The sequence below is a fragment of the Melospiza melodia genome, chromosome 4 (genome assembly GCF_035770615.1).
Source record: "Melospiza melodia melodia isolate bMelMel2 chromosome 4, bMelMel2.pri, whole genome shotgun sequence".
NCBI lineage: Eukaryota > Metazoa > Chordata > Aves > Passeriformes > Passerellidae > Melospiza > Melospiza melodia.
Window position 1 is genome coordinate 88,017,445 of NC_086197.1, and position 23,886 is coordinate 88,041,330.

General features: G+C 34.6%; 1 protein-coding gene across 1 annotated transcript in view; it reads right to left on the reverse strand.

Moving 5' to 3' along the window:
- Positions 1–23,886, reverse strand: part of TBC1D22A (TBC1 domain family member 22A) — a 141,127-nt gene that overhangs the window by 10,149 nt on the left and 107,092 nt on the right. Inside the window, exon 12 of the mRNA XM_063155450.1 lies at positions 22,615–22,710. Within this exon, the coding sequence (XP_063011520.1) occupies positions 22,615–22,710 (96 nt within the window). The remainder of the gene's footprint in view (positions 1–22,614; positions 22,711–23,886) is intronic.

Sequence of the window (23,886 nt, forward strand, 5' to 3'; positions counted from 1 at the left end):
TGCTATCAAAGCAGTGACTGCAGTGCCCAGTGACATGCAAGCACAGGTCCAGCACACTCTGCAGAGCCTGGGTGACCTTGTTCAGCTGCCTCAGTGCCACTTTCCCTTCTCTCTGCCCCTTGCTGTTGATATGATAGTGCACCAAATTAATTCAGCTCTAGCTCTGAGACAAGTTCTCTTTTCTTTCTTGAGTGCTGTTTCTTGCAATATGCTCAGCAAATATTCCCTATGCTGCTGCCACTTCTTCCTTCTCCAGATGTCCTAACCTGCTACACAGAGTTGCAAATAATGAGCTCTATTTCTGGAGTGCTGTGCTTCTTATTAATTACCTGTGTCTTGGACTCAGAGAAAACATTTCTTTCCTTTTGGGCCCAGCTGGAATTGAGAATGCTAAGATTTCAAAATCTAATATTAAAGAGATAGCAGGAATAGGTCACCTACTGCAGCTTAAGAAATATTTGCTGCAGATATGGGTTAAGAGGCATAAGCGGACCCGGATTGTCGCAGACATCTTTTCATGAAAATCCTTTCTTTAGGATTTTTTCCTGCTGAGAAGCTGAGGTTTCAGGAACAAAATGTAAACAATGGTTATCTGCTGCTGTGGAATGCAACAAGTGCATCTGTGATTGGCCCATCTTGGATGTTTGTAATTAATGGTCTGAGGCAGCTGCCTTTGTTATCATTCTTTCTTTTCTATTCTTAGCCAGCCTTCTGAGGAGAACTTTTCCTTTTATTCTTTTAGTGCAGTTTTAATGTAATATATATCATAAAATAATAAACCAAGCCTTCTGAACATGGAGTCAACATTCTCGTCTCTCCTTTCACCTGAAACCCCTGTGACCACCATCACACCAGATCCTCCAGTGGTACAGCTGAGTGCCTGTGCTGCTCCCTAAGCATGGAAAGCACACAGCAGCAATGGCTCAGGTAGCACAGAACAGTCCCTTTTGGATCCTGGATGCAAAAATGCCTTCCTGGTTCCTTCAAAGACTATGGATGAACCAAAACTTTGATAAGAACAAGGTGGGGCAACACTGGTTTATCTATGCTAAGTGGTAGGAGCATTGAAGTCTGCACTTGACACAGTCTGAAAGATTTAAGAGACATATTCTTGGCCAGTCATAAACCAGTCTCACTCAAAAACTTGCACCTGAAATATGAAAATATAGAGGAAAGAAACAAGAGTTAAAAAACCCCAACTCAAATATTTGCTGAAATACTGTAACATTGACCTTCCTAAATTCAATGCTAAATTTGATCTTTTCTTGTACATTCCTTTATTGTGCATTACTTACATTATGCTCCAAGAATTCCTTGAAATTAATATTGTTTCAATCAGTCTTATACATCTTAATTGTGACCTTTTTTCACACACCATGACATGCCAATCAACAGACTATGGCACACAGAACTCAAAACAGTAGGAATAATTTTTTCTCTACAAAAATTATATTCAGAATTCCAACCAGACTTGTTGCATCTTAAAATGAATATTTTTTAAAAATCTAAAAATGTTAATGGTTAATTTCTTCTGCTATCAGCTTACATTCACGATCTCAAGGACAGTGGCTCTCAACAAGGATACATTTTTTTAATCCTTTGATTCAAATACAGTACAAATATATATAGATAAATATATATATTCTTTGGTTCAAATATACATTTTAATTCTTCATTTCAACTGATCAGTCTGCCATTATCTTATTAAAACATAAAGAAGTATGCTATTATCATAATTAATTTCATATTCCTAATAAGAATTTCACAGAAACACACCTTAACATCCTGAAAATGAAAGCTTATGAAAAGTTGATGGTTTTATCATTTCCTTTTCATCTTTTCCTTTTCATGACTACTGAAAAAGATTCCAGGACTCAGCACACTAAACTAGCAATTAAAGTCCTGTTTCATCTGGTATGGATCTCTTACACAAGTCATTAGCAACCTTAATCACTAATCATGAAATATGTGGTTCTAAAGGACTCTGTCAGAGAAGCTGTGCTTAGCTTCAGCTCACTTAGCTGAAGAGATTTACATCTTCATTTCCAAGAGTATTGGTTTAAAAGTACATTAAAGGACCACATCTCAGCTGGTATTATAGGTAGTCTTATAAAATAAAAACCAAACCCACAAGTAATCTCCATCCCTAAGACAAGAATAAAATTTGAATGCTAGACCTTTTTCTCAATTGAACTTACTATCCACACATTATCATCTCAAGTTTGTAAGACAAGGTTAAGGAGTTAGAATCAAAGCAGGCTTTGGCACAGAACCTAAAGGATTTAAGGTCCCTTCCATCCCAAAACCTTCTATGATTCTATGATACTCGAAGACTGATTTAAATTCAAACTTAAATTGGCCAGTCAAACAAAACCAGTCCTGGTTTCTTTCTCACATTTAAACTAGAGAAAACAGAACTTCTATTTTACATATCTCAAATGGAAACTGAGTATCTCTGGAAGCTTCACACTTGTCTCCAGGAAATAGAGCTGACAGTTCCAATTGCTAGAGCTCAGAACAGAACAGTCCTAAACCACTCTGATTATATTTTTTGCCATATTGTTTTAGAAAATACTGTTATATTGATGGTATTTGGAGACATGTGTACTTCTTATGTACCAAAATACAAATCATAACAAATAAATAATAACAAGCCCAAGTATGTCATTTACCACTAGTTCCATCCAAAACACAACAAATAAAGGAGAACAGATGCAAATATCCAGAATATAAAAAGTCATGAAGACCAGTGGTCATTCTATAAAAAGAACATCCAAAGAAAATCCCTCCAAACACAGAATGTACTGTACCAATTAAGGCTGCAGCAATTATGGCAGAATTTAATTTCTGAAATGATTTACCAATAAGTTACTACTCTCTATCTATTTTTTTCTGTAGTCAAGCAGGATCAAAATATTTCTATAGCAGATCCCAAGAGAAAATTTACAATTCTATCTTTCCATAAAGTCCATATGCTAACCACTCTTCTTGGTTTGGTTTTCCTTACCATAATTTGGCAATGAATTTTAAGTAGAACAATTTTACAGCTACAAATTCACACATATTTCATTTCCTTCTCTACAATGACTTAGATTTTAACACTGTAGTATGTATAGCTAAAAGCTCAGCCAAAAATAAAGGAAAGAAAATCATAAAATACCAACTGAAGCACAGGAGAAAAGTGCATTAAAATTGTATGTGTTTCTAACCAAAAGTAATGTTTATGTTTTGACAAAATGCTGTAAATGGTTCTGAGTAAAATCTCATCTAGTTTTAGAGAAAACATATATTAAGGATGACTGATGCAAAATTACCTGTTTTATATAACTTCAGTAGTATTGCCTGAGATATGTAACTTTTACACCCAATAAATATGTCACAGTGCAGAGCCTACTTAAACCAGTGTAATTTTAGAAGTAAAACAAGTAGTCCTAAACACAGCTCAAATGGAATATTGTCAGTATCCATGGGGATATAGGGCTGAAAGGCCAGTTCCATTTCATTGCTCAATCACCACCAAATGAAGCCACATTTTGGTCTTTTGTTCTGAATAACAGTCATTCCCCACTTGCCATGACAAAGCCCATAAAACATTTGTGCACCTCTAAGACAGCAGTACAGAGAACCAATGACTTGCCAGTGGAAGAGACCTTCATGAAGATATCACTGTTCAAGGAAACAACCTGCCCCATCTGATAACTGAAAATTTCCCAGTTAACTTGAGAAGCCTCACAAAAATCAATAAGAAGTAATCTGAAAATCCCTTCATCTCTGAGGAAAATGCCACTGTTCAAATTAAGAAATCAATTAAGCTTCCTTGGTGAGCATAGCACGCAGGCACAAGAACACAACACAGGGGATCACTCAAGCTGCATAGGTTTTCCCAATGTACAAAAAACAACAACATCTCCTCAAATTTCTATACATTCCTTGATGCCTTAAGAAAAAAAACATGAATGCTTCAATCAGAGAGAAATTCCAAAAGTGCATCCATAGACAATAGACTGAAGCATCAATTCAAATTCACACAATGGAATACAATTTCACACTATAAGCTAAAGAATTAAAATATACTAAACCAATAAATACCACATGAGAAACACAATTAATAACTGAGATTGTGTTCAAGACACCTTCAGTTTTTTTGGGGACAAGAAAAATCCCAAACCGGGATGAATCTTCCTGTACCACACAATAACATAAATTTATCAAGCTTCGTTAGAAAATATATGCTGCTGTTTATGCCCTGATATTTCACAGAGCAGATGCTTCACTTTATCTAATAGTTTGTAAATCAAAGTGAAATAATTTATATACTTTTGATCTTTCAGCAAAGTTACATTATGACTTAAATCTTCATCCCTTATATAAAGCAATCTAAAGGCATTCTAGAAGATGATCATATTCTCTATCAAGGTTTGCTTCACAAGGTTAAACAAGCAACATTCTTCTAATACTCTCTGCTAAGGTCAGTTCTTCATTTCCCAGTCTACTGTTGTTTAACATAACTCTAAAGAAATTACATGAAACCCAAATAAATAATTCTCATGCAAGTGCCAGAGAAATGAAATTTTTAAAAACAATTAATATATTACTGGAACCATGGAAAAATAATAACTCTAATTGGAGTACTTGGAAGCCCTAAGGTACATACAAATATCCTAAGGCCCTGGACTTCTAAGAAAATTAAAATACCATCACACTTTCTTTATATAATATTTAATTGCCTTTCTTACACATCACTATACTGATAAAACCAGATATCTACAACTCAACTTCAGCTAGCCAGAATTTGAGATTAAATTTCTTTATAAGATTACAAATGCCTCAAGTTTCATGAAAAACATGTGTTCGTAAATCTAAAGCTGAATGAAGGGCTCCAATGCAAAAGCAGCACATTTCTTTATTTATCTACAAAAGAACAGCCTCCAGACAAACACGAGAGAACTGAATGTCTTTTCAATACAGTGGGTGACAATGGGCTGGGTTAATCTTTTCAGACTGCTCATTTTTAAGATTTCCAAGATGAAAGTCATAAAAACTCTGAGGCCATGACTACCTCTTGGTAATCCTGGTCCACACATATAAGGAAATAAACAAGTTTACACTCAAACTTTAAAGGAATCTGCACACTGAAAGCAGTGGCCTATGTCATGGTATCAAGACCCAAAGAGCAATTTGGCCAAGGAACTCTGAAAACCATCAGTTGCACAGCAGCTCTAGAATGGTCATCAAAGATCAAACAGGTCGAAGTCCTTAATTTCCCACTATGTAAGGAGAAATATTACTAAAGCCAGAGAGAATCAAAATGGAGAGAAAACCACTGTTTTCATAACAATTATTTGAGCATGTGACAACTAGTATTACATAAACTGAATATGAGTAATATTTTGCTGTATTTCTCCCAGGTGCTGGATTCTTATACCCACTTGGTTTTATAAAAATTCCAATTACATTAAGAAGAACGTTGCGGCCTTCAAAGATTCAAAGAAAAGCCTCCAGAAAAATCTATCTGAAATGGTTATCAAAAGAATCAAAACCACACATAAACCAAATAAGTTTTAAGGGCAGCATTATACCTAAATTCATTCTCTTTGGATAACTGGATTTGTGACAACATTATTTCTTTTACAAAACCATACCTTGTGAATAAAATGTCATTTTGTTTAAATAAATAAACATGACCAAGAAGTGTTTCAGGGTCTGGCAAATAACCATTCTAACAGCTCTAATGGATAAACATTTCAGTGATGCATTGTGTAGTATAACATGTTTGATGGGCTGGTCACCGACAGTAACGCATCTCTCATCTGTCTCTGCTTCTTCTGCAGGCAGATGAGAGGAGCAATTCCTGTATTTATCACAATAATCTCCTAGAAAGGACACTATAGCACAGCTTGGAAGATGTGACCTTTTCTCACAGAAGAGAAAAAAGGCATCAACTACATGAAATACAACTTTCAGAGGTGCATTGCTGCTGGCAATTTCGGGCTGCTTTAATGGGCTTGCCCGCGAGCTGGCACTGCCACAGCAGTTCTGTGCCATGCTCTGTCCTCTTTTCTCAGGGGTGGCAATATTTAAGAAAGGATGTGGTAGAGAACAACAGCTATTATGGATTTCAGATGCCCCTTTTTAACCTGCTGACCTATGGGGATCAGCGCCTGAAACTAAGCAAGATGTGTGAGAATTGCAAGGAAAAAAAATTAACACAAAGCTTTAGTGAACCAGCTCCCGAGGACTGGATGGAGCCACTGCTATTCATTCAGCTAACAGCAAGCAAATGCTACTGTGAAGAAAACAAATTAAGATGGGATAAATGAGAGCTCTTCATATATTTGAAAAGGGATGTCTAATGCAAAAAACACTACAGAGAGCAAAGAAGTTGTGCAAAGATTTTACTCTTTAAGGCAGCTGAAAGATCTAACCAGGAGGCTACAATAGTAAATCTGCCATAATAACATTTCTGGAAAAAATCTAATTCTGATTTGTTTACGAGGATGAAAAAACAATACGCATTTCAATTCTTGTTATTTTTACTGTCTTAAAGTTGCAAAGAGACAATTTTGTTGTAAGACAGCAAAATCTACATGCACTAGCATTAAGGAAACCATAGGAGAGAACAGAAAATTGAAAGAAAAAAAATTAATCCTCCTCCATCTTCTTGTCTCAAAGAAAAGCATATGTGACTTCATCCTATTACTAAGCTCATACTCCAAAAGCTTCTGGTTTCTCTTTGTTCTCTTATCAGTAGTTTTGATTGAGTTTGGTTGTCAAGTGTACAGGCTCCTGTGATTTTAGTCTTCTCCAGGGTTACACACTGATAAGGCCAATAATTGACATTGTTATGCAGCAGGTTCTGCTGAACAAATAAACATGGAAAGAAAACAGTTTTCTTTGTAGAGAGATGTCTCCAGTGACAGCTGTGAATTACTAACTAAATGGAAGTCCTGCCAGTGCATTTAGTTTAGCAGGTCACTTAAATTGCTCAGGATGAACAGGAGTTCTTCCTTTGTTCAAGAAAAATCCTTTTTATATTGAAATGGGGAAAATGCAGACATCCCTTTGTGGTATTTACTGAAAATAAATTTTAAAAAATTGGTTGGTGAGAGAAATATAGGATACAGGAATCAGAAATTGCTTTTTCTTGAAACTTACAGGACAGTAAAATTAGATTTTCATTCTGTGGAAGATTTGATTTAAAACTTGGACAGTAACAGCAGCACTCTGAAGTAGAATCCATAAAGCAGGTTTACCGGAAATCCCTTCAGATTACACACACCCAGCATCACATCTTTCCTTTCCTGCAGCAGGAATCAGACCAAACACAACTCTTGCCAACATGTGCAGATGAAGGGGACCCCAGTTCTGCATCCCAGCCTCCAAACCACACTGCTCAATCCCTAAGGAGTTTAGTCCCAGCATCCTTAGAGGCACAGAGGTCTGAACAGAAAATATGCATCTATTTCTTTTTTCTTCATGTTGCCTTCCAGGACAAGGAAGGACACAACTTAGAGGCAGAACAAAATCAACTTACTTCTAGAGTTAAATAATGTTATTGGATACGATGACAAAAAATAAAAACAATAAGGAAAAAACAGTGATTACTCAACAATTATTGAACCTTTTTAACCAAAATAGTGCTTTTCCTCTGCAACTAGGTTTTATGGAGAATCACAGTTTGAGACATATTCACCCCTGCAATGTGGTTCTAACACTGTGTGCTCTCAGTTGGTCATGATAACTAAAAATTACTAGAGTCCAAAATGTTTAAAGGTATTTGTAGACAAAAACATTATACATGTTTTAGACTGACAATTCAAAATTATATTCTAAGGCCAGTTCATTATCTAACTGTTTCAACAACTGTGAGAGCTTCAGAATCTTTTTGTACCTACACATGCTAGCAACCATGTATGTCAGTGGGAGTATTACTTGACAGGTATAGAGCATAAATTTGGGGCTGGTTTCTAGAGTCATAGATGAGATCATTACTTATCCTGGTCTGACCTCCTGTGTGGATAACAGGAACTAAACCTAAACATATGGTTAGTGGTTGTTTTTTTTTAATTTCAGGAAAAGAGTTATAGAAATTCATTATTAGTTAATGTCTTGGGGTTTTTTTTCTATATCAAATTTCTCATATATGAATCAATTCACCTCTTGGTTTTCTTTTTGACAAATTAAGTATGTCAAATACTTCAGTTATGCTCTCTGAGCCCTCTCTATGAGAACTGGATGCAATATTGACAAAGAAAGAAAACCACCAAAAGGCAAAACAAGCTCTTAGGTTCATTAATTCAAGGATCCAGTCACTCCCATGTGCCACAGCATCATTCTGGGAGCTCATTAGGAGAGATGGTGGCATCGCCCACCCGTCTGAAGCCACATGTCACAGGGTACAGCCTCACACTCAGGAGGTATGACCTATTCTAATTTACTTTATTTGCAGATTTTTTTCATTTGACTGTATCAAAATACAGCTCACCTGAAGAGTTCAACTGAACAAGTGATTCAGGATTCGTTTATGTAACTGCTCTGTGCTCCCCACTTTGTCAGAATGGTGGACCTGTGTCATCTGCAGATTTCTATTATCAGCTATTTTGTTAGTGGAAATGCTGAATAGCCTCATATTGACTCCCACTAAAGAAGCCTCCACTTGAAGATGATTAACAAAAAAAATTATTTAGGACATTGTATTATATTTTTGTTGATTCTGTTAAATGCTATTTAAGTGTACAGAATAAAGCAGACCACAGAATAAAGTAGACCAAATTATTATGTTGCACTTTTGCATCATCAATGTAGATTCACTTTTCAGAATTAAAGATAGAAATAAAGCTGTTAAGAATGACATGGGGGAAAAAAATGTTTCATTTGTTCTTCTTAACTGATAGTAAGAACACTGGCTAAGTAAATATGAACAAATAATAATTATTAGAGATAATAAGTAAAGATGATAGAATACTTGTAATCAAAACTATATCTTTATTATTTTCCTGATCACAGTATTTTCTTCCCACTGTGCCTTCTGAGATAGATAAAAATTGCCGCACATAAAGGAAGCACTTACATGTTACAAGATTTCCATTAAAATCCATAAAGAAAAATTAACTTCTAGCTCTTTTTGCAGACAATATTAGTAACTCATTACTATTGTTAGCTGGACACACTGTGGTCACTAGAAAACCACTCATTACAATATTATCCTCTGATATGTTGGAGTTTCACTATTTACAGTCTTCCTGAAAATTAGGAAAAGCTTTGGTTAGCCTACTGTAAAATGAACAAGCCCATCAACTGGAAGAGCTCTGATACCTGTGTAGATATATTAACAAAAACTGCTGAGTATTCAAAATCTACACGAAGGCAAAAATAAATATCCAAAACTATCCAAACAGCTAAAAATATCCAAAATAATTGTAATTTCTTTCTAAAAAGTAAATGTAAATAAAGGTAATAAAATGGCAAATTATTTCATTGCAGTTCCACATTCATGACCTAGAGTGTATTGCTTATTGGTGAGTGATCATGTTGCCACAAGGGAAATGATAACACACTCAGCAAGACTGAAACAGGACTGAAGTATGAAATAGCATCCTTGCAGCCCCAGCAAAGCACAAAGTCAGACTACTTATGGTGACTGGAACCATTCCAAGCCTAAAGCTACCCCATTTATTTTCTAACACTGTGTTGAGAGAGCAAAATTGCAGCACGGATTTGGAAAGCCCCAACAGTCCACTGCTGACTCATGCAGTTAAATCATGCTGCTCCTACATTACACTTGTGCTGTTATCACACCACTTCACGATGGGAGACTTCACTGTGGCCAGAGCCAGAGCAGATGATGAACTACATGTCAAGAGGAAACATCAGCTCCTTACCTGTATTAAAACACACAATCTGAATACCAGGTGGAATTAATTCCAGTGATTAAGAACCATTCCCAGTTAAAGATACAGTCACACAGAACCCTACTGCAATGATTATACAAACAGCCGTGTCTTGCCAAATGAAAGATTTAGCTGTTTAATTACATGAGAACAGCTTATTTACACTGAGGCTTTAACAAGAGTTTTTGTTTTTCTTTGATCCAAAGAGTCCTACTTTAGCTCTGTGTGTTCTTTATATCTTCAGGAATAGTGTGGTTTGGATTTTTCTAAGGTTTCTTATAGGGCATCTTCACCAACTATAACAAATAACCTGAACAAAATTCCTGAGAACCCAAACAGCAAGAAAATGCCCTGGCTTACTGACAAGATTTTATCTGAAAAGTCAGATTTGGAAAGTGCTATAGAAATGCTGTCTATTGATCACCTGCAACCTCCAATCAAAAATTCACCTTTTAATTTCTAATTTCTTTGATCAAATCTTCAAATAAGCTCAATCATTCCTCTGGAGTATAATTTTGGGTACTGAGTTTCTTTTGCTGAATACCTGAACTTCAGCTGCTCTGAATTTTCCATTTTTTTTTTTTTCAATTTTATGATATTCAATTAATTACTTAAAATACTTTTAGATATTTTCATCTTTCTGTAAGTAAAATCTAAATTTATTCTGTTTCTAATTCTCTCCCCACTATGATTGTAGAAATGGGCATTATATAAAACAAATGTTAATCCACCTTCCAATTTTATGTTTCCAGCATAAATCATTTTGTTTTGGTCAACTTTCTTAATTCTGTTGATCTTCACCACATCAATTTTAGCTGAATTAGCTTCAGTATAATTTGTTGACACACTTGACAGTCTGGCATTGCTTTTCTACAGCAAATATCCACTATTATGTAGCTATTTTTATCCTAAGGCTCAAATTGTTAAGACAGGCAACTTTACTGAAGTTAAAATATGATAATTCTGCAATTAAGACTAACCTAATGTTTCGTATGAGAAAGAATAAGTAATTATGATTAAACCATTCAAGATACAGCATGACTAATGTAGCAAAAATGAAATCTGGACTGACAAGAACAACCAATATAATTTAGAAGAAATTTAGAAAAAAAGATCCCCTCCAGTGCCCAGAAGTGTACTATTCTATCAGGTGAAAATTCAAACATCATTACACATTATGTGCTGTTCCAATGCACAAATCATAGCTGGAATGTATATAAATGAGCCCATGAAAAAGCTCAAACAGTTGGTTTTTTTACCAGGCAGCACAGACAGATTCTTCTGGTTTGGATGGCTTTGGCTGGGCTTGTGGGGGCTTCTTTCCTCATTTGCTTGTTTTTTTTTAACATAAAGGGACATCCAATACCTTTGATGCTTTGCCAGACTGAGAACTTCTGGTGATAATTTTATTTTCTATTGGTAGAATGCCTTCTCTGGTTTTGGTACCAAGACTGGCCAAGAAGAGCATATCCAGAACAAAACAGCACTTTTTAAAAACACCAGAATATGGATGCAAAAGCCTCAGCTCAGCTTTTCCATATGATTTTCTGTCAGGATTTTATGCAGTATTAACAATGATACATGTAAGTCTTAAATATAAAACAGAAAGACTAAAACCTTTGCATCTTGGTAAAATGCTCTGCAAATTATATTTGAATTGCTCTGCATATTTGCAAAACACTTTTTGTTTTGAAGTCCATTTACTGAACTTATATTCTATTGATTCTCAGTGTGCCCCAGTGAATATGCTTTGAAAAGAGGTATGATTGTATTTATGTAGCAGCAACGTGCCTCTGGATCCCTGAGAGCCCACTCAAAATATTCAAAATCCTATGCCTTTTTTTTTAGCTCTGTGATCAATTTAACTCTTCAACAGCAGCATTTACTAAAAATGGTGAATTCAATTTGTCAAATAACTCAACTGAAGCCAAAATCAAATTATTATTCTGGTTCACTTAAAGCCATCCAAAGACCTAGAGGGTTATCAAGAAACTACTTTATGGATAAGAGAACAAAAATCAATCTGTATTCTTGCATCCTTCCCAAAGGGTTATTAGCCCAGCAATATTCATTGCCCATTCATTCTGTGTGAATACTTGTAACCATATTCTTTTTTTCTTGAATAAGTAAAATAGAGTCCCGTTTCAATTATGGCATGCACAATGTGATTTTTGGATGTAATCACAATCACTTAACCTAAAGGTTATTAGAAAATTGTGCCAAAGCCATAAAGATTTAGAAAAAGTTATTTATATAAACTTACTGAAAAAAGGCCAGATCTGTTAGAAACTGTCAAGAGTCCTCTGCCCCTAAACAGATATTTTCCCTCTTCATATATAACTGTCTTTTAAAGAGTTGGAGGAGAAAAAACGTTTCCTTCCAACTTCATTTTAACCTACAGATTTATGAATTCTAGGATAACATTACATTTTCATAAATTTGAATTCACTGTGCTCTTTGCACATTAGAAGAATTAATGATAAGTGTCCTTCTGAACAGCTTTTCAACCTCTATCTTCTGCAGTTAAATATAACAAAACTGTGGTTCCCCAGTATCACAGAAAAAAAAATGGTACTAAGGTTTTGGACAGTTTATTTGTTTGGGTTTTTTCCTAAAAGAACCTATCCTCACCCTGTGCAATACTCTGATAGTGTGAAGAAACATAAAAACCATATGGGTGTCATCAGCTGTAAGACTACATTACAGGCCTGTTAAAAAAACAAACAAACAAACAAAAATAAAATATACAATCCACATTATACACAGCACTGTAAAATCATTTTCTGATCTTGCAATGTCCAAGTACTGTTTAAGTACTTGCACAGTAAAATCCACAGTAGAAAATCCAAACCACAGTATTCCTGAAGATACAAAGAACACACAAAGCTAAAGAAGAACTCTTTGGATCAAAGAAAAATAGAAACTCTTGTTAAAGTCTCAATGTAAATAAGCTGTTCTCATGTAATTAACAGCCAAATCTTTCATTTGGAAAAACATGGCTGTATAATTCTATAATCACTGAAATATGGTTCTGCGTGACTATATCTGAAACTTGTAATGATTCTTAATCACTGGAATTAATTTCATCTGATATTTATTTTCTTCATGTATTTTAATGCAGGCAAGCACGTGTGGAACTCCAAGTGCTGCTCTTCAGCTCAGGAAAAAGTTGTTATCCATCCTTACATATCTTATGCATGAATGCTTTATGACCTTATCAGAATATCTGAATCCAAACACTGGCTTCTGTAACACTGTTCATAAAAAAAACCTCCCTTAAAATAGCAATGATTGCACTACATTCTGTCCAGACCAGTCTCATTCACTCTAAAAGCTGCATTTGCTGTTCATTCTTGTTGCTACATCTGGGCCTTTTTATTAGGTGGCAGTTAATTCTGCAAGGACAACCTTCAAGAAAAACAATCTCATAAGAGACATAAAGCCATATTAACATTGTCCTACAATCAAAAACATCATTAACAAAACAATAAAGAAAAAAGCATTTAATCTAGCACAAATTTCACTAAGCAATTTCCATTAAAAATTGAGAATTAATTCCTGAGGAAAACAGGAAAAGCTGACCAATTACATTATAAGGTTAATGGGATCAGTCTAATCACATTCAAAACATGCAATTTTCAGGGAGCAAAATGAAATAAAGATTTTGGTAAACTGCAGAGCTTTGAAGACACTATGAATTCAGCTTCACAAGATTAAAGAACTGAGATCCTAGAGCTTTTATGGTACCCAGAGTTCAAGACAGAATTTATTACTATGCCATTGTTACTGCAATGATCTCTCAAGTTCTACATCCAGGAAAATCTCCATGTCTCCTATTTGTTTTAATCCTTTACATTTCCTTCTTCAAGAAACTCTGATTCTCAAGAGACTGGCAGATAGTCAGGGACCAAGTGATATGTTGGTAATACTCTTTTTTAGGTTGCTCTGCTAATCAGTCACTATGCAAAATGGGTAGTAATGGAAAGGTTTAAACCCAATCAATAAAATACATTAAAACAATTATTGGCAAGAATATACAGAAAATATAGTGTGATTTTACAGAATAACTATAAAATAAAGTAAAAATTCATTCTAGAGCTCACTCAGTGACAGTAAAAAGTAGGATCCATTACTAAACAAGAAGTAAAGTTATTTTCCTATTATAATCACAAGAATGCATTTCCCACAAAAAAAGCCCAAATCATGTTCAAATCTGTAACACTAAAATCCTTAAATTCAAATAATAAGAATAGAGGTGCACACAAAGGCAAAGGCTCAGGCATCTCTAAGAGTCAGGTAATTCTGTCTGAAGAAGTAATGCCAGCTAAAGAAACAGATACTTCTTCCATGAAAATATACAGAATGTAAGGGAATCTTCCAAGCAATATGAATTGTATAAACACTGTGTCCTACAGTTCTTCAAGTACAACAGCAAGTTTTAGAGCAATTATGTTCAATAGTCTTTCCCTCTATCGAGCAGTCGCTACTGGAGCTTCCATCCCTCTTCTTTACTGGCAACACCTCTGGTAAAAATCAGTACAGAAAATAACATTTGGGCTTGCAAAGAGGCATTCACATGCTCAAGCAAATCTTCACAGAGTATTTAATATTCAGACCATTAAATGTAGGATTTGACAGATGAATTCTAATTTCTGTCAATGCCATATTCCTTCATAAATAATACAGTGACATAAATATTTGCACAGGATAGGGTGAGATCAGAAGTGACTAACTCATACATGTCTTTCCACAGACTACAAATGTAATTTAAAAGTGACTTTATTTCTAATTTAGATCTGAGTTAGAGGATTCACTTTATTTCACTAAACCTTAAGCCAAAGTACATTTTGTAACACATTTTCAATCTAACTGGTCTCTGAAACACGAATCATATCTTCATATAATATTTGTACTGAACTATGCAGCTTGTTAGCATCTTTGTTACTTAACAAATTAATATTTGAAAAATAAGGAAGACATTACCTAATATCACACATAATTGATTTAGAAAATAGAAATAACTGCTGACTTTGTCATATAGTTGCTTAGAGTTTTTTTGAAGAACACAGACAAACACTAGAGTAAGAACTCATACTATTATACGATATAATGAACTGAGCGCTCAAATACACTACATCTGTTGTTAAAGATTTTGCTCTGTATGAAAGAAGGGTTAAAAGTTAATGAATTGCAGTTTGTCACACACGAAATCCAAGCACAAATCTGCACTTTCAGTGCTTACATCTGAACTTTTTAATTTGATGCATTATCTAAAATTGCATCCCTTGACTATCAGAAAAGCAAACTATTCAAATAACAACTTAATTTGAAACTAACTGTAGAACAAAACCTGATGAAATGCAATTTTTCAAATGGCGTGAACCTTTACATAGAAGAAAATACAGACTATTCAGGACTATAAATTATTATATCCCTTTTGGTTTGTTGTTTTTTTTTTAAATAGTCGGCAAATGTGAAAGTATTACAAACTGACACTTGCGTGCAATGAGTCAAAATATATCTCCAAACTGCTCTGGCAAGAGACATACATTCTTAAGACCTTGGCTCTTTAAGCATGCTCCCCATCTACTTTCAAGAAAAAGTAGCTGGCCATCACTTCAAAACAATTCTCTGTACTCTTCTGACATCTTACACATTTCCTCTAGAAGAGCCACTGCAGCTTTCACAGTGAGGTACCTCATTCCCTTTCAGATGCTCTCAACTGGTGGGCTAGAGAAGGAAGCAGTTGCTATCTCCCAGTACCTTGATTTTCAGATTTTTTTAAACTCCTGAGAAATAAGTGACTTCATAAAAGCCACGTGCCTTGGAATTACACTTAAAACAGGTGAGGCTAAAAATTACGTTACTAAATCTCAACACTTGTTGAGTAATCTCAAAATAAAGATTTAGTAATTTTTGTTACTCTAACTGTAACAAAGATTACAGTTAGAAATTTATAATTTATAAAGTATTAAGACCTTTAAAAATTTTTTAAATATTATTCTACTTAATATCAAATGCTGAAGATCCTTGTCCTGTTCCTTATAAGCATGGTTTCAGTTTTCCACTATTCATGCTGCATCCCAAATAAAATTTCTACCAATAGAGTCTGCTGGCCCTGTGGAACTGGTCTCCTTCAGCAGGGATTTTGAAAATTTCTTCCTGTTTTGACCAACATATTTCAGTGGAAAAAAAAAAAAAAAAAACACCAAAAAAACAACTGGACAGATTTCCCAAGATAAGTCATGGCTGCAGGGATTAGGTATTCAAGGACTCCTGTTTTTCCTCAAGAGCTTTGGAGAGCAGGGCTTAGTCTCACTGACTGCTGTGATTTATTAGAATACATCATATCACAGAATAACTTCTGAGTTTCAGTAGCAAACACATATATTTAAGCTACTTGTAATTCAAAATCATTGTACTATAGCTAGTAATTTTACTATGTGCCACTGTTCCAAATATCTTGAGGAGGAAGGAGGACTTCTGGGAGAGAGCTAGATGGAAAAAGGGCAACAGAAACAGGGGCAGATTTCAAATTCAGATATTACAAAATTTACCTGTATTACTGGTAGTATATTAAATATCACTTTTAACATGCCAGGCATGATAATATATTATTCCTATAGGCTCTTGGCCCAGAAACTCAAGCAAAACAAAGAAAAAGAGGTAAATTTAGGAGTGAAAATACACACATTCCTAGGTATATAAGATATAAATCAACACTGGGGTTGGTTTGTTTGTTTGTTTTTTAAACTGCTTTGCACATTTGAAGCCAAACTTAGAGGAAAAACAATGTATAACTTAGGAAAAATAGGCCTACATTATAATCAAAAGAAAATGGAAAGCCATATAGCAAAAGATAAGTAAGGTTAAAGTTACTTTTTTTCTTTTTCATGCTTCTTAAGCCATTTTTAGTGTACCATTTAAACTGGTCAGAATTTTCCAGTAGCTTTCCAGACAGAGGGCAAGTTCTCCTCCTTGTACTAGATAAGTATTAAAAGAAGGATGACCTACAGTCTATCTGTTACAGTTCAGTTCAATATTAAAATTTTGCAATAATAATTTCTGTGGGACAAAACCTGTCCTTCTGACTGAATGTTAAAACATCTTTGCACCATTCTGTTTAATTTGCAATACCCTCACATGCGGAGGCCAAGTCAAGATCTCCATGACAATCAAAATATGCAGAAGCTTTTGACAAAGTTGAGTAGGGTCGATAACAGAGCAGTTACACTATTACCACTCACATCATTCTCTGTTCATTAAGCCCTGCGTGCAAAAATGAAGCCAGCAATGTTATTATTGCAAATTGGCTCTTTTGAACATGAATGATCCCAGAGTGTTGAATCCCAGCTGTCTGCCATCAGTACGCAGAGATTCAGAAGTGATCTCGCGTTCGGTTGCCAGCTATGACTCTCGAAGTCTAAAGCAGCAGAGCGTCCAGATTCTTGCAACACAGTACAATATACTGAACGTCTTCCAAAAGTGCTCTCTGCAGGGAATTAAATCACAGCAGTGGTAGTAGTCAGGCTCTTTGCAGTTAGGAAGATTTTCATGTTCACAGTTTTTAGTTCTTTACAAGTTTTGGAACATCCACTGAAAAGACCCTATTAGCTTTCATACCCAAAAGAATGAGGGCACAAAATCATCTAATCATAGAGCTTAGAGAGAAGGAGGGCAAACATTCCTCTGTTCAAAAAACTAATCCTTTCAGAAATAGATTTTTTTTTCTCTTTAATTGAAAAATATTTCTTTTTACTGCAGGAGCAATGGAAATTAATTTTTTAGCACAATAAATACCAGGAAGCTAAATCAAAATAGATTTATTAGCTACACCTCATATGATATGAAGTAAGCACTCCTATACTTTCAGGCAGAAAAAGTAAAATCTAAAAATTTGCATCATTAACTATGTAAAGATCACAAAAGACTAATGAAGTCTATATTACTGTGGTTAAGTGTAAAAAGAGTACAAAATTACATTTCTGATATCTGACATGTTTCTAAAGTAGATAATTTCTAGGAAAGATATTAATATAAAACTTTTTAAAATAAAGCCCATTACTTATATAGGCAGCAGACATTAATTTGTCTTGTATGTATCTTGTTATTCAGCATTTATCGAATTTCTAATAAGACATACAATTGTGTGTGCATTCATTTTGAAAAGCAAGTCAATAAAACTTACTTCCTATATCCAAAATAATAATTGAATAATCATTACTTAAAATATGATATAAACAAGAATAAAGCACAGTCACTATTCTGAAGATTTTAAGGCTCAAGCGCAAAGCAAGAAACAGTGAATTCACAGAAAAATAAAAAGAAACAACACAAAACTCATCAATGTGACTCTAAGTGCTACTAACAGACACAACCCAACCTGTCAAATCTATTCTGGGCATAGCAAAAAACCAGAACTTAGCATGGCTTAGAGCAAAGTAGCTGAATATCTGCATTAGGTGCTCCATTTAAGTGAGGTGGCAAAGTGGGAGACAGCACTGCTCTTTCTGTGAGTGCAGGTGGGTGATGGAGCTGTCATCACGGGCTGATAGACTGCAGTCAGCATCTCACTGCTGAATCTCAGGTGCCATGTAAGGTGTCAGTATTAGTCCATTAAAGGCCTCAAAAGAGAAAGTGCCTAAGTTCTCCTTGGTGCTCTAAAAAAGAGGGAGCTAAGGGAGATGCAGAGCAAGAAAGCAAGAAAAAATGATGGACTGAAAAATTATCCTTACAGCTTCTTTGCAGTCTGGGTGAATATAATTGGAGCAAAAATGCATTTGTCAATGACAAAGAAAAGGACAATGCAGTAATAAAGACTGAGTTGGTGACAGAATGGGTGAAAATGTCTTTTAGACAGACAGAAAAGCCTATACCTTAAAATCATGAATAAGAAAAGATCTGCAAGAGAGATTCCTTACTACAACATACTGAATATATTTTTGTAGCTCAGCTATGTCAACAAAGTGATAACTACCTTAAAGTACAAATCTAACAGATAAGCCAGTATGAATTCAACTATTACTAACTTAATTATAATTACCATTAGCATATATTTAGTTCAACAGTTGAATCTAGTCCCTGAAGCCTAGTTTCTGTAAAAATCTTTCAGATCTCTTGTACATTCCAACTCAGTAGCCATATTTTCTACTAATATTTTAATTCCAAATATGTTCAAAATCATTAATATTTTATCACTTAACAGCATCAGCTATCCACACCTCTCAAGAATTCTGGAGAATTTTGGATTTATGGCTGTAGTTAGGAAAATTAATAACAGCAAGCCAAAGTCTGAGACATGCTGATGAGTAGAAAGGTTTTCATTACTTGCACATTTAGATACTTAAGCTAAATGAATTGCACATTTTTATTCAAAAGTTACAGTGTATCACATTTTTAAAAAGTATTTCTATTTATATTAAGCTTACTGCTTTTTTCTTTTTTTTTTGTCTGACACTAGTATGGAACCAGGAAATTAACACAGAATATTCCTATCATGAACAAAAATGTCAGAAACCAAGAACAACCTGTTTGAGTCCATAAAACATCACACTGGTTACAAGGGAAAAGTTAAAGCAGGATTAAAATTTCTGCCATTTACTGCCCAGCCATTGTGTTCTCTGCTCCCCCACATGTGAAGTATAAACTGCTGATCTGAACTCTGAACAGAGTAACAGAGCCATCCAAACTTCCCCTCTGTACCTGGGTTTGTGGGGCACCTATCTAGATAAAGAGGACTCTAGAAGTGAGAACCAAGAGAGATAACAAGCTGTAATGAAAACTAAAAGACCTCTTTTCCATAATGTTAAACTTTGTATTATACATGGGCATAAAATATTTAAAACATCTCCCTGAAAACATGTCAGTTTAATTTCACTGGTATCAAAAAGTGACTCTGGGGAATTTAAAAATTGCTGAATGGACTAATTTTTGTCCTCATTACACAGCATTGCATCACACAGCTCCTTGCATTAAATAGCAAATTTCAAAACGGGATTGTAGCTTACTAGAAAGATTACTGAATAAGTAGGACAAAATCTAAGCAGCTTTAAACTCCTAGGAAAATAAAACCATCTGATATTTTGTACTTAACCAAATAAATGGCAGTGAGACCAATGACTAACTCAAATGATTCAAAAGAGGACAACTATCATCATTACTTGACTATCATCTTACAATGAAAAAAACCAGCTTTATCTGCCTGTGTTCCAAGTCTATAGATACACCTGTTTAGGTATATATATGTACATCTACAATCCATACATATAATATATACACAAGAACATGTGAACATATGGAGACCTGAATTGAAACATTTATTTCTTCCACCCTTCTCTTATCAAAACTTACTTCCCTTAATATCTTAATATTTAATTCTGCAGATATAAACCAAATACAAAGCAATTTTCGGATTGTATCACTCTATAGTGAGTCTAGCCTAATTTCTTTCATTTCAAAATTATTTCTCTGCTACCTGACAATACACAAAAGAAGTCCCCAAAACTACAGTCATACACATTGTGTGTCTATAATGAGGAAATATTAAGTCAAAGTCAATTAATCTGTTCATATTAGAAAGAATAAAAATCATACTTTTACTGATTGCTTGGTTTCAGACATACTTAAAAGAATGAAAACAAGTATCTCAAGAGCAAAGAGTATTTTCTATCATCATCATGTCTGTAATGTTACTGATAATATACTTCATCAAATAATAAGAATAAAAGTATTGCATAACCAATTCCTTTATAATTGGTCTTTCATTCAAAATCTGTTCAGTGTCTCCTCTGATGCACAGTGCTACATCTGATGTTCTTGGAAAATTATTCCAACTTGAAATTCCTGTGAGGTCTGTACTTCTACTGAAAGAGGTCAAGCAGACACGTAAAAGAAGAGCAGGAGTTTTCACAGCCAGTAGCAAAGAACCAGGCCCTCTGGCTGACAGCTAGGAGAAACTTCCCTTATTCCTGTCATATGCAGGAAAACAGACACAGACCACGCTATGTGCAAGAGAAATGACTGAATGCATGTGGTTCTTGATACAGTTTACAGAACAAAAATCTTCTGTACAGAATGTGCTATAGCTGTGACTTCTCAATAATGTGAATTCAATGCACTCAGAGTGCTCCAGACAGCACATACTGAACTCCCCAATTTTCCAATGTAGTTTAAGTGCTTATTACTTTGAAGACTAGGCACTGATCTACAGCTATTATTAACAAAGCAGAAGAATAATGGATATTCTTGCCAGTGGGACAGAAGTATCATTTAGAGAATTGATAACACTTTAGTTCAGCCATTTTAAAAGGTCATGTTGTACAATAAAGAAGGCCAAGGCTTTTAGTGATAACATATGATGGTGATAAAACTAGCATGGATCTATAGACCCTCAAAATTACCAATTGCATTTCCATGTTGTAAGCAAGCCAAAGCAGTGTGATAAATGCATTCCAGTGTATTCCTGATTTCTGTACTTTATTTTCTAGTTCACATGGCCTATAAAGAAATTAAACCATACAGAAATGCCTTAGCTATTAAATAAGTAAACAAATCTGAAAGTGTGTAAGGAGAACAAAAAGTCTTCATGGTACTATACCATGGCATTATTCACTTGAAGCATACTTGTAATAGATTTGGTAGAGAGAGGAAAATTATGGCCTTTGGTGTGGGAAATCAACATTAACAATTTAATAGGGAGGATTAACAGTGAACAATTGTAATCAAGAGGTATGGATACCAACATTAGAGATGATTTTGACAAAGTACCATAAATTGAGAAAATCTGACAGCGTTAGCAGGTAGTAGAAATTAAAGCTGTTATGTTGTGCCCTTAGGGATTTATTCATTTCAAAGACAGGCCACGACAGCTCTGAATAAATCCTTTCATGAAGATAAAATAGATTGAAGTGATACACAAATTTGCACAATGGTTCATTTGTAGAGGGCCACAGAGTTCAGTCATCTGGAGAGAAAATAAGCTGGTAATGGGCCATTTCCCCTGGGTAGGCAATGGTGGGGGCTTTGCAGCACAGGCTATTCACATTCAGCCTTCAAACAAGACTTTAAAGCCTTTTAGGCATTCAATGTGTATCATAGGGTAAAATTCAATATAAATATTTCTATGAAAGTGAACTGTCACCAGTTCACAAAAATAATTGGACTTCTATGGATGTATGCAAATGATCTGCCTATCTACCATTTTCACATCTTCTTACAAACAACGTCCTGATATGCTTTTTGCTGAAAAGGTTTTGAAACTTAGAGGCCTGAAGTCATTTTAATTCCTAATGAAAGATAGGCTCCTTATTTTAAAAGACTGTTTGTCCAGCTTTTTTGAAAAAATGAACATGACCTTGTTAGAGAATGTTACATTATACCGATGAGTAATTACAAATAAATTCTTCAGTGACGTATTTAAGATTAACAAACTTTACCTTTTCAACAATCTCTGTGAAATACCAAGGTTACAACATCCCCAGAAATCATCTTTTCAAAGTCTGCCTCAGTTAAAACAGCATTATTTTTCCAGAGTGGACAAAGAAAAGACATCTCCTACTGCTTGTAGTCCATCACTTCAGGTCGAACAGTTTTGATACAACTCTAACAGTAAGATATCGTCAGTCTTGCTGCTCCTGTTTTGTCCTAAATTCATCCCCAGAGTAATGTTAGGAAGGTAAATCTAAGAAATGGCACCCTGTGCTTGAAAAATATCCTTTTCACTTACTTGAAAATCTTTCTCCTCCAGGATCTCTTTCCTCCACCTGACAAGGAAGGCAGCGCAGACGTACAAGTGGAAGTGAGAAAAACCCTCTGGTTCAGACTGGAAAAAATAAAAATAGATCATCCTTTCAATACACAAATAATAATACTTTTGATCACCATATGCCCCAAGTGTATTTTATGACATTTACTTCTAACTGCAAATGTCAGCCACATCTGTCTCTCTTTGTATCACAAACAGGCTTGCATTTAATCCATGCCAAACCTATTCATTGCTATTATCTGTAACAGGGACAGAGATGAGGCAGCTTCCATTTCTCATATTTAAATCCATTCTTTACTGATGTGTTTTCCATTTCTGGTGTTATCCATTAGCTTATATCTGGTATGAAATACTGTACTGTCCAGCTCAACACTGTGGTGTGAACATATGTTTCATCTCCATTATTAAGTCAACTCCTCTACTAGCAGTAGCTTTTGAAGTATAAATTTTGATATAGGAAATTATTAAGCATTGTAAAAATAAAAATACCTTGTATTATACTGAACTGAATTAGATGTTTTCACTATAGGAAGAAAACATACTCATGAGATGAAACATGTACAGCCCAGTTTTGTATTCAGATCTGCAGCTTTCTGTTCTGGTGCGAGTCAGCAGATTCCATCCCTTTATAAAACTCCCCTTGGAAATTAGTATTTTATAATTTCACATAAGAGTTGAGAAAATTTTGTGATGAGGTCATTAAAAGACATCACTAAGTTTGCTCATATTATCAAGTTAATCTCAGATTTTATTTTCTATACCACTAAGACTGAAAAAATAATTATGATATTAAATTATCAATGTTATGACTGTGAAATAATGCTATGTAAAATCTCATTAAAATAAAATCTGAAAATAATAATTATGAAATTCAACTACATAATCTGACAAATGGAGGTGAATTTAATTGCTGATACCTATATAATTTACAAGACCTAATTATAGTGCTTTAAAAATGTAGCAAGTTTTTTCATATTCTTTGCTGGTCATTTCAAAACTGAAGTTTACTCTTTATAAAAATACAGTGTTCTGCTCAAGTATAGTGAACTGAAACAATTTCTTACATAAAGAATAACATGATAAAATACCTATTTTATTGCTATTTAACCTAAAACAACATGGTATTTAATAGTTTTGCAATAAATAAACCTCTAAGCTATAACAAATGACAAAGGAAAAATATTCTCCTACTACTACTTTTGTTTCTCCTCTGTCCTTGACTGATAAAAGAGC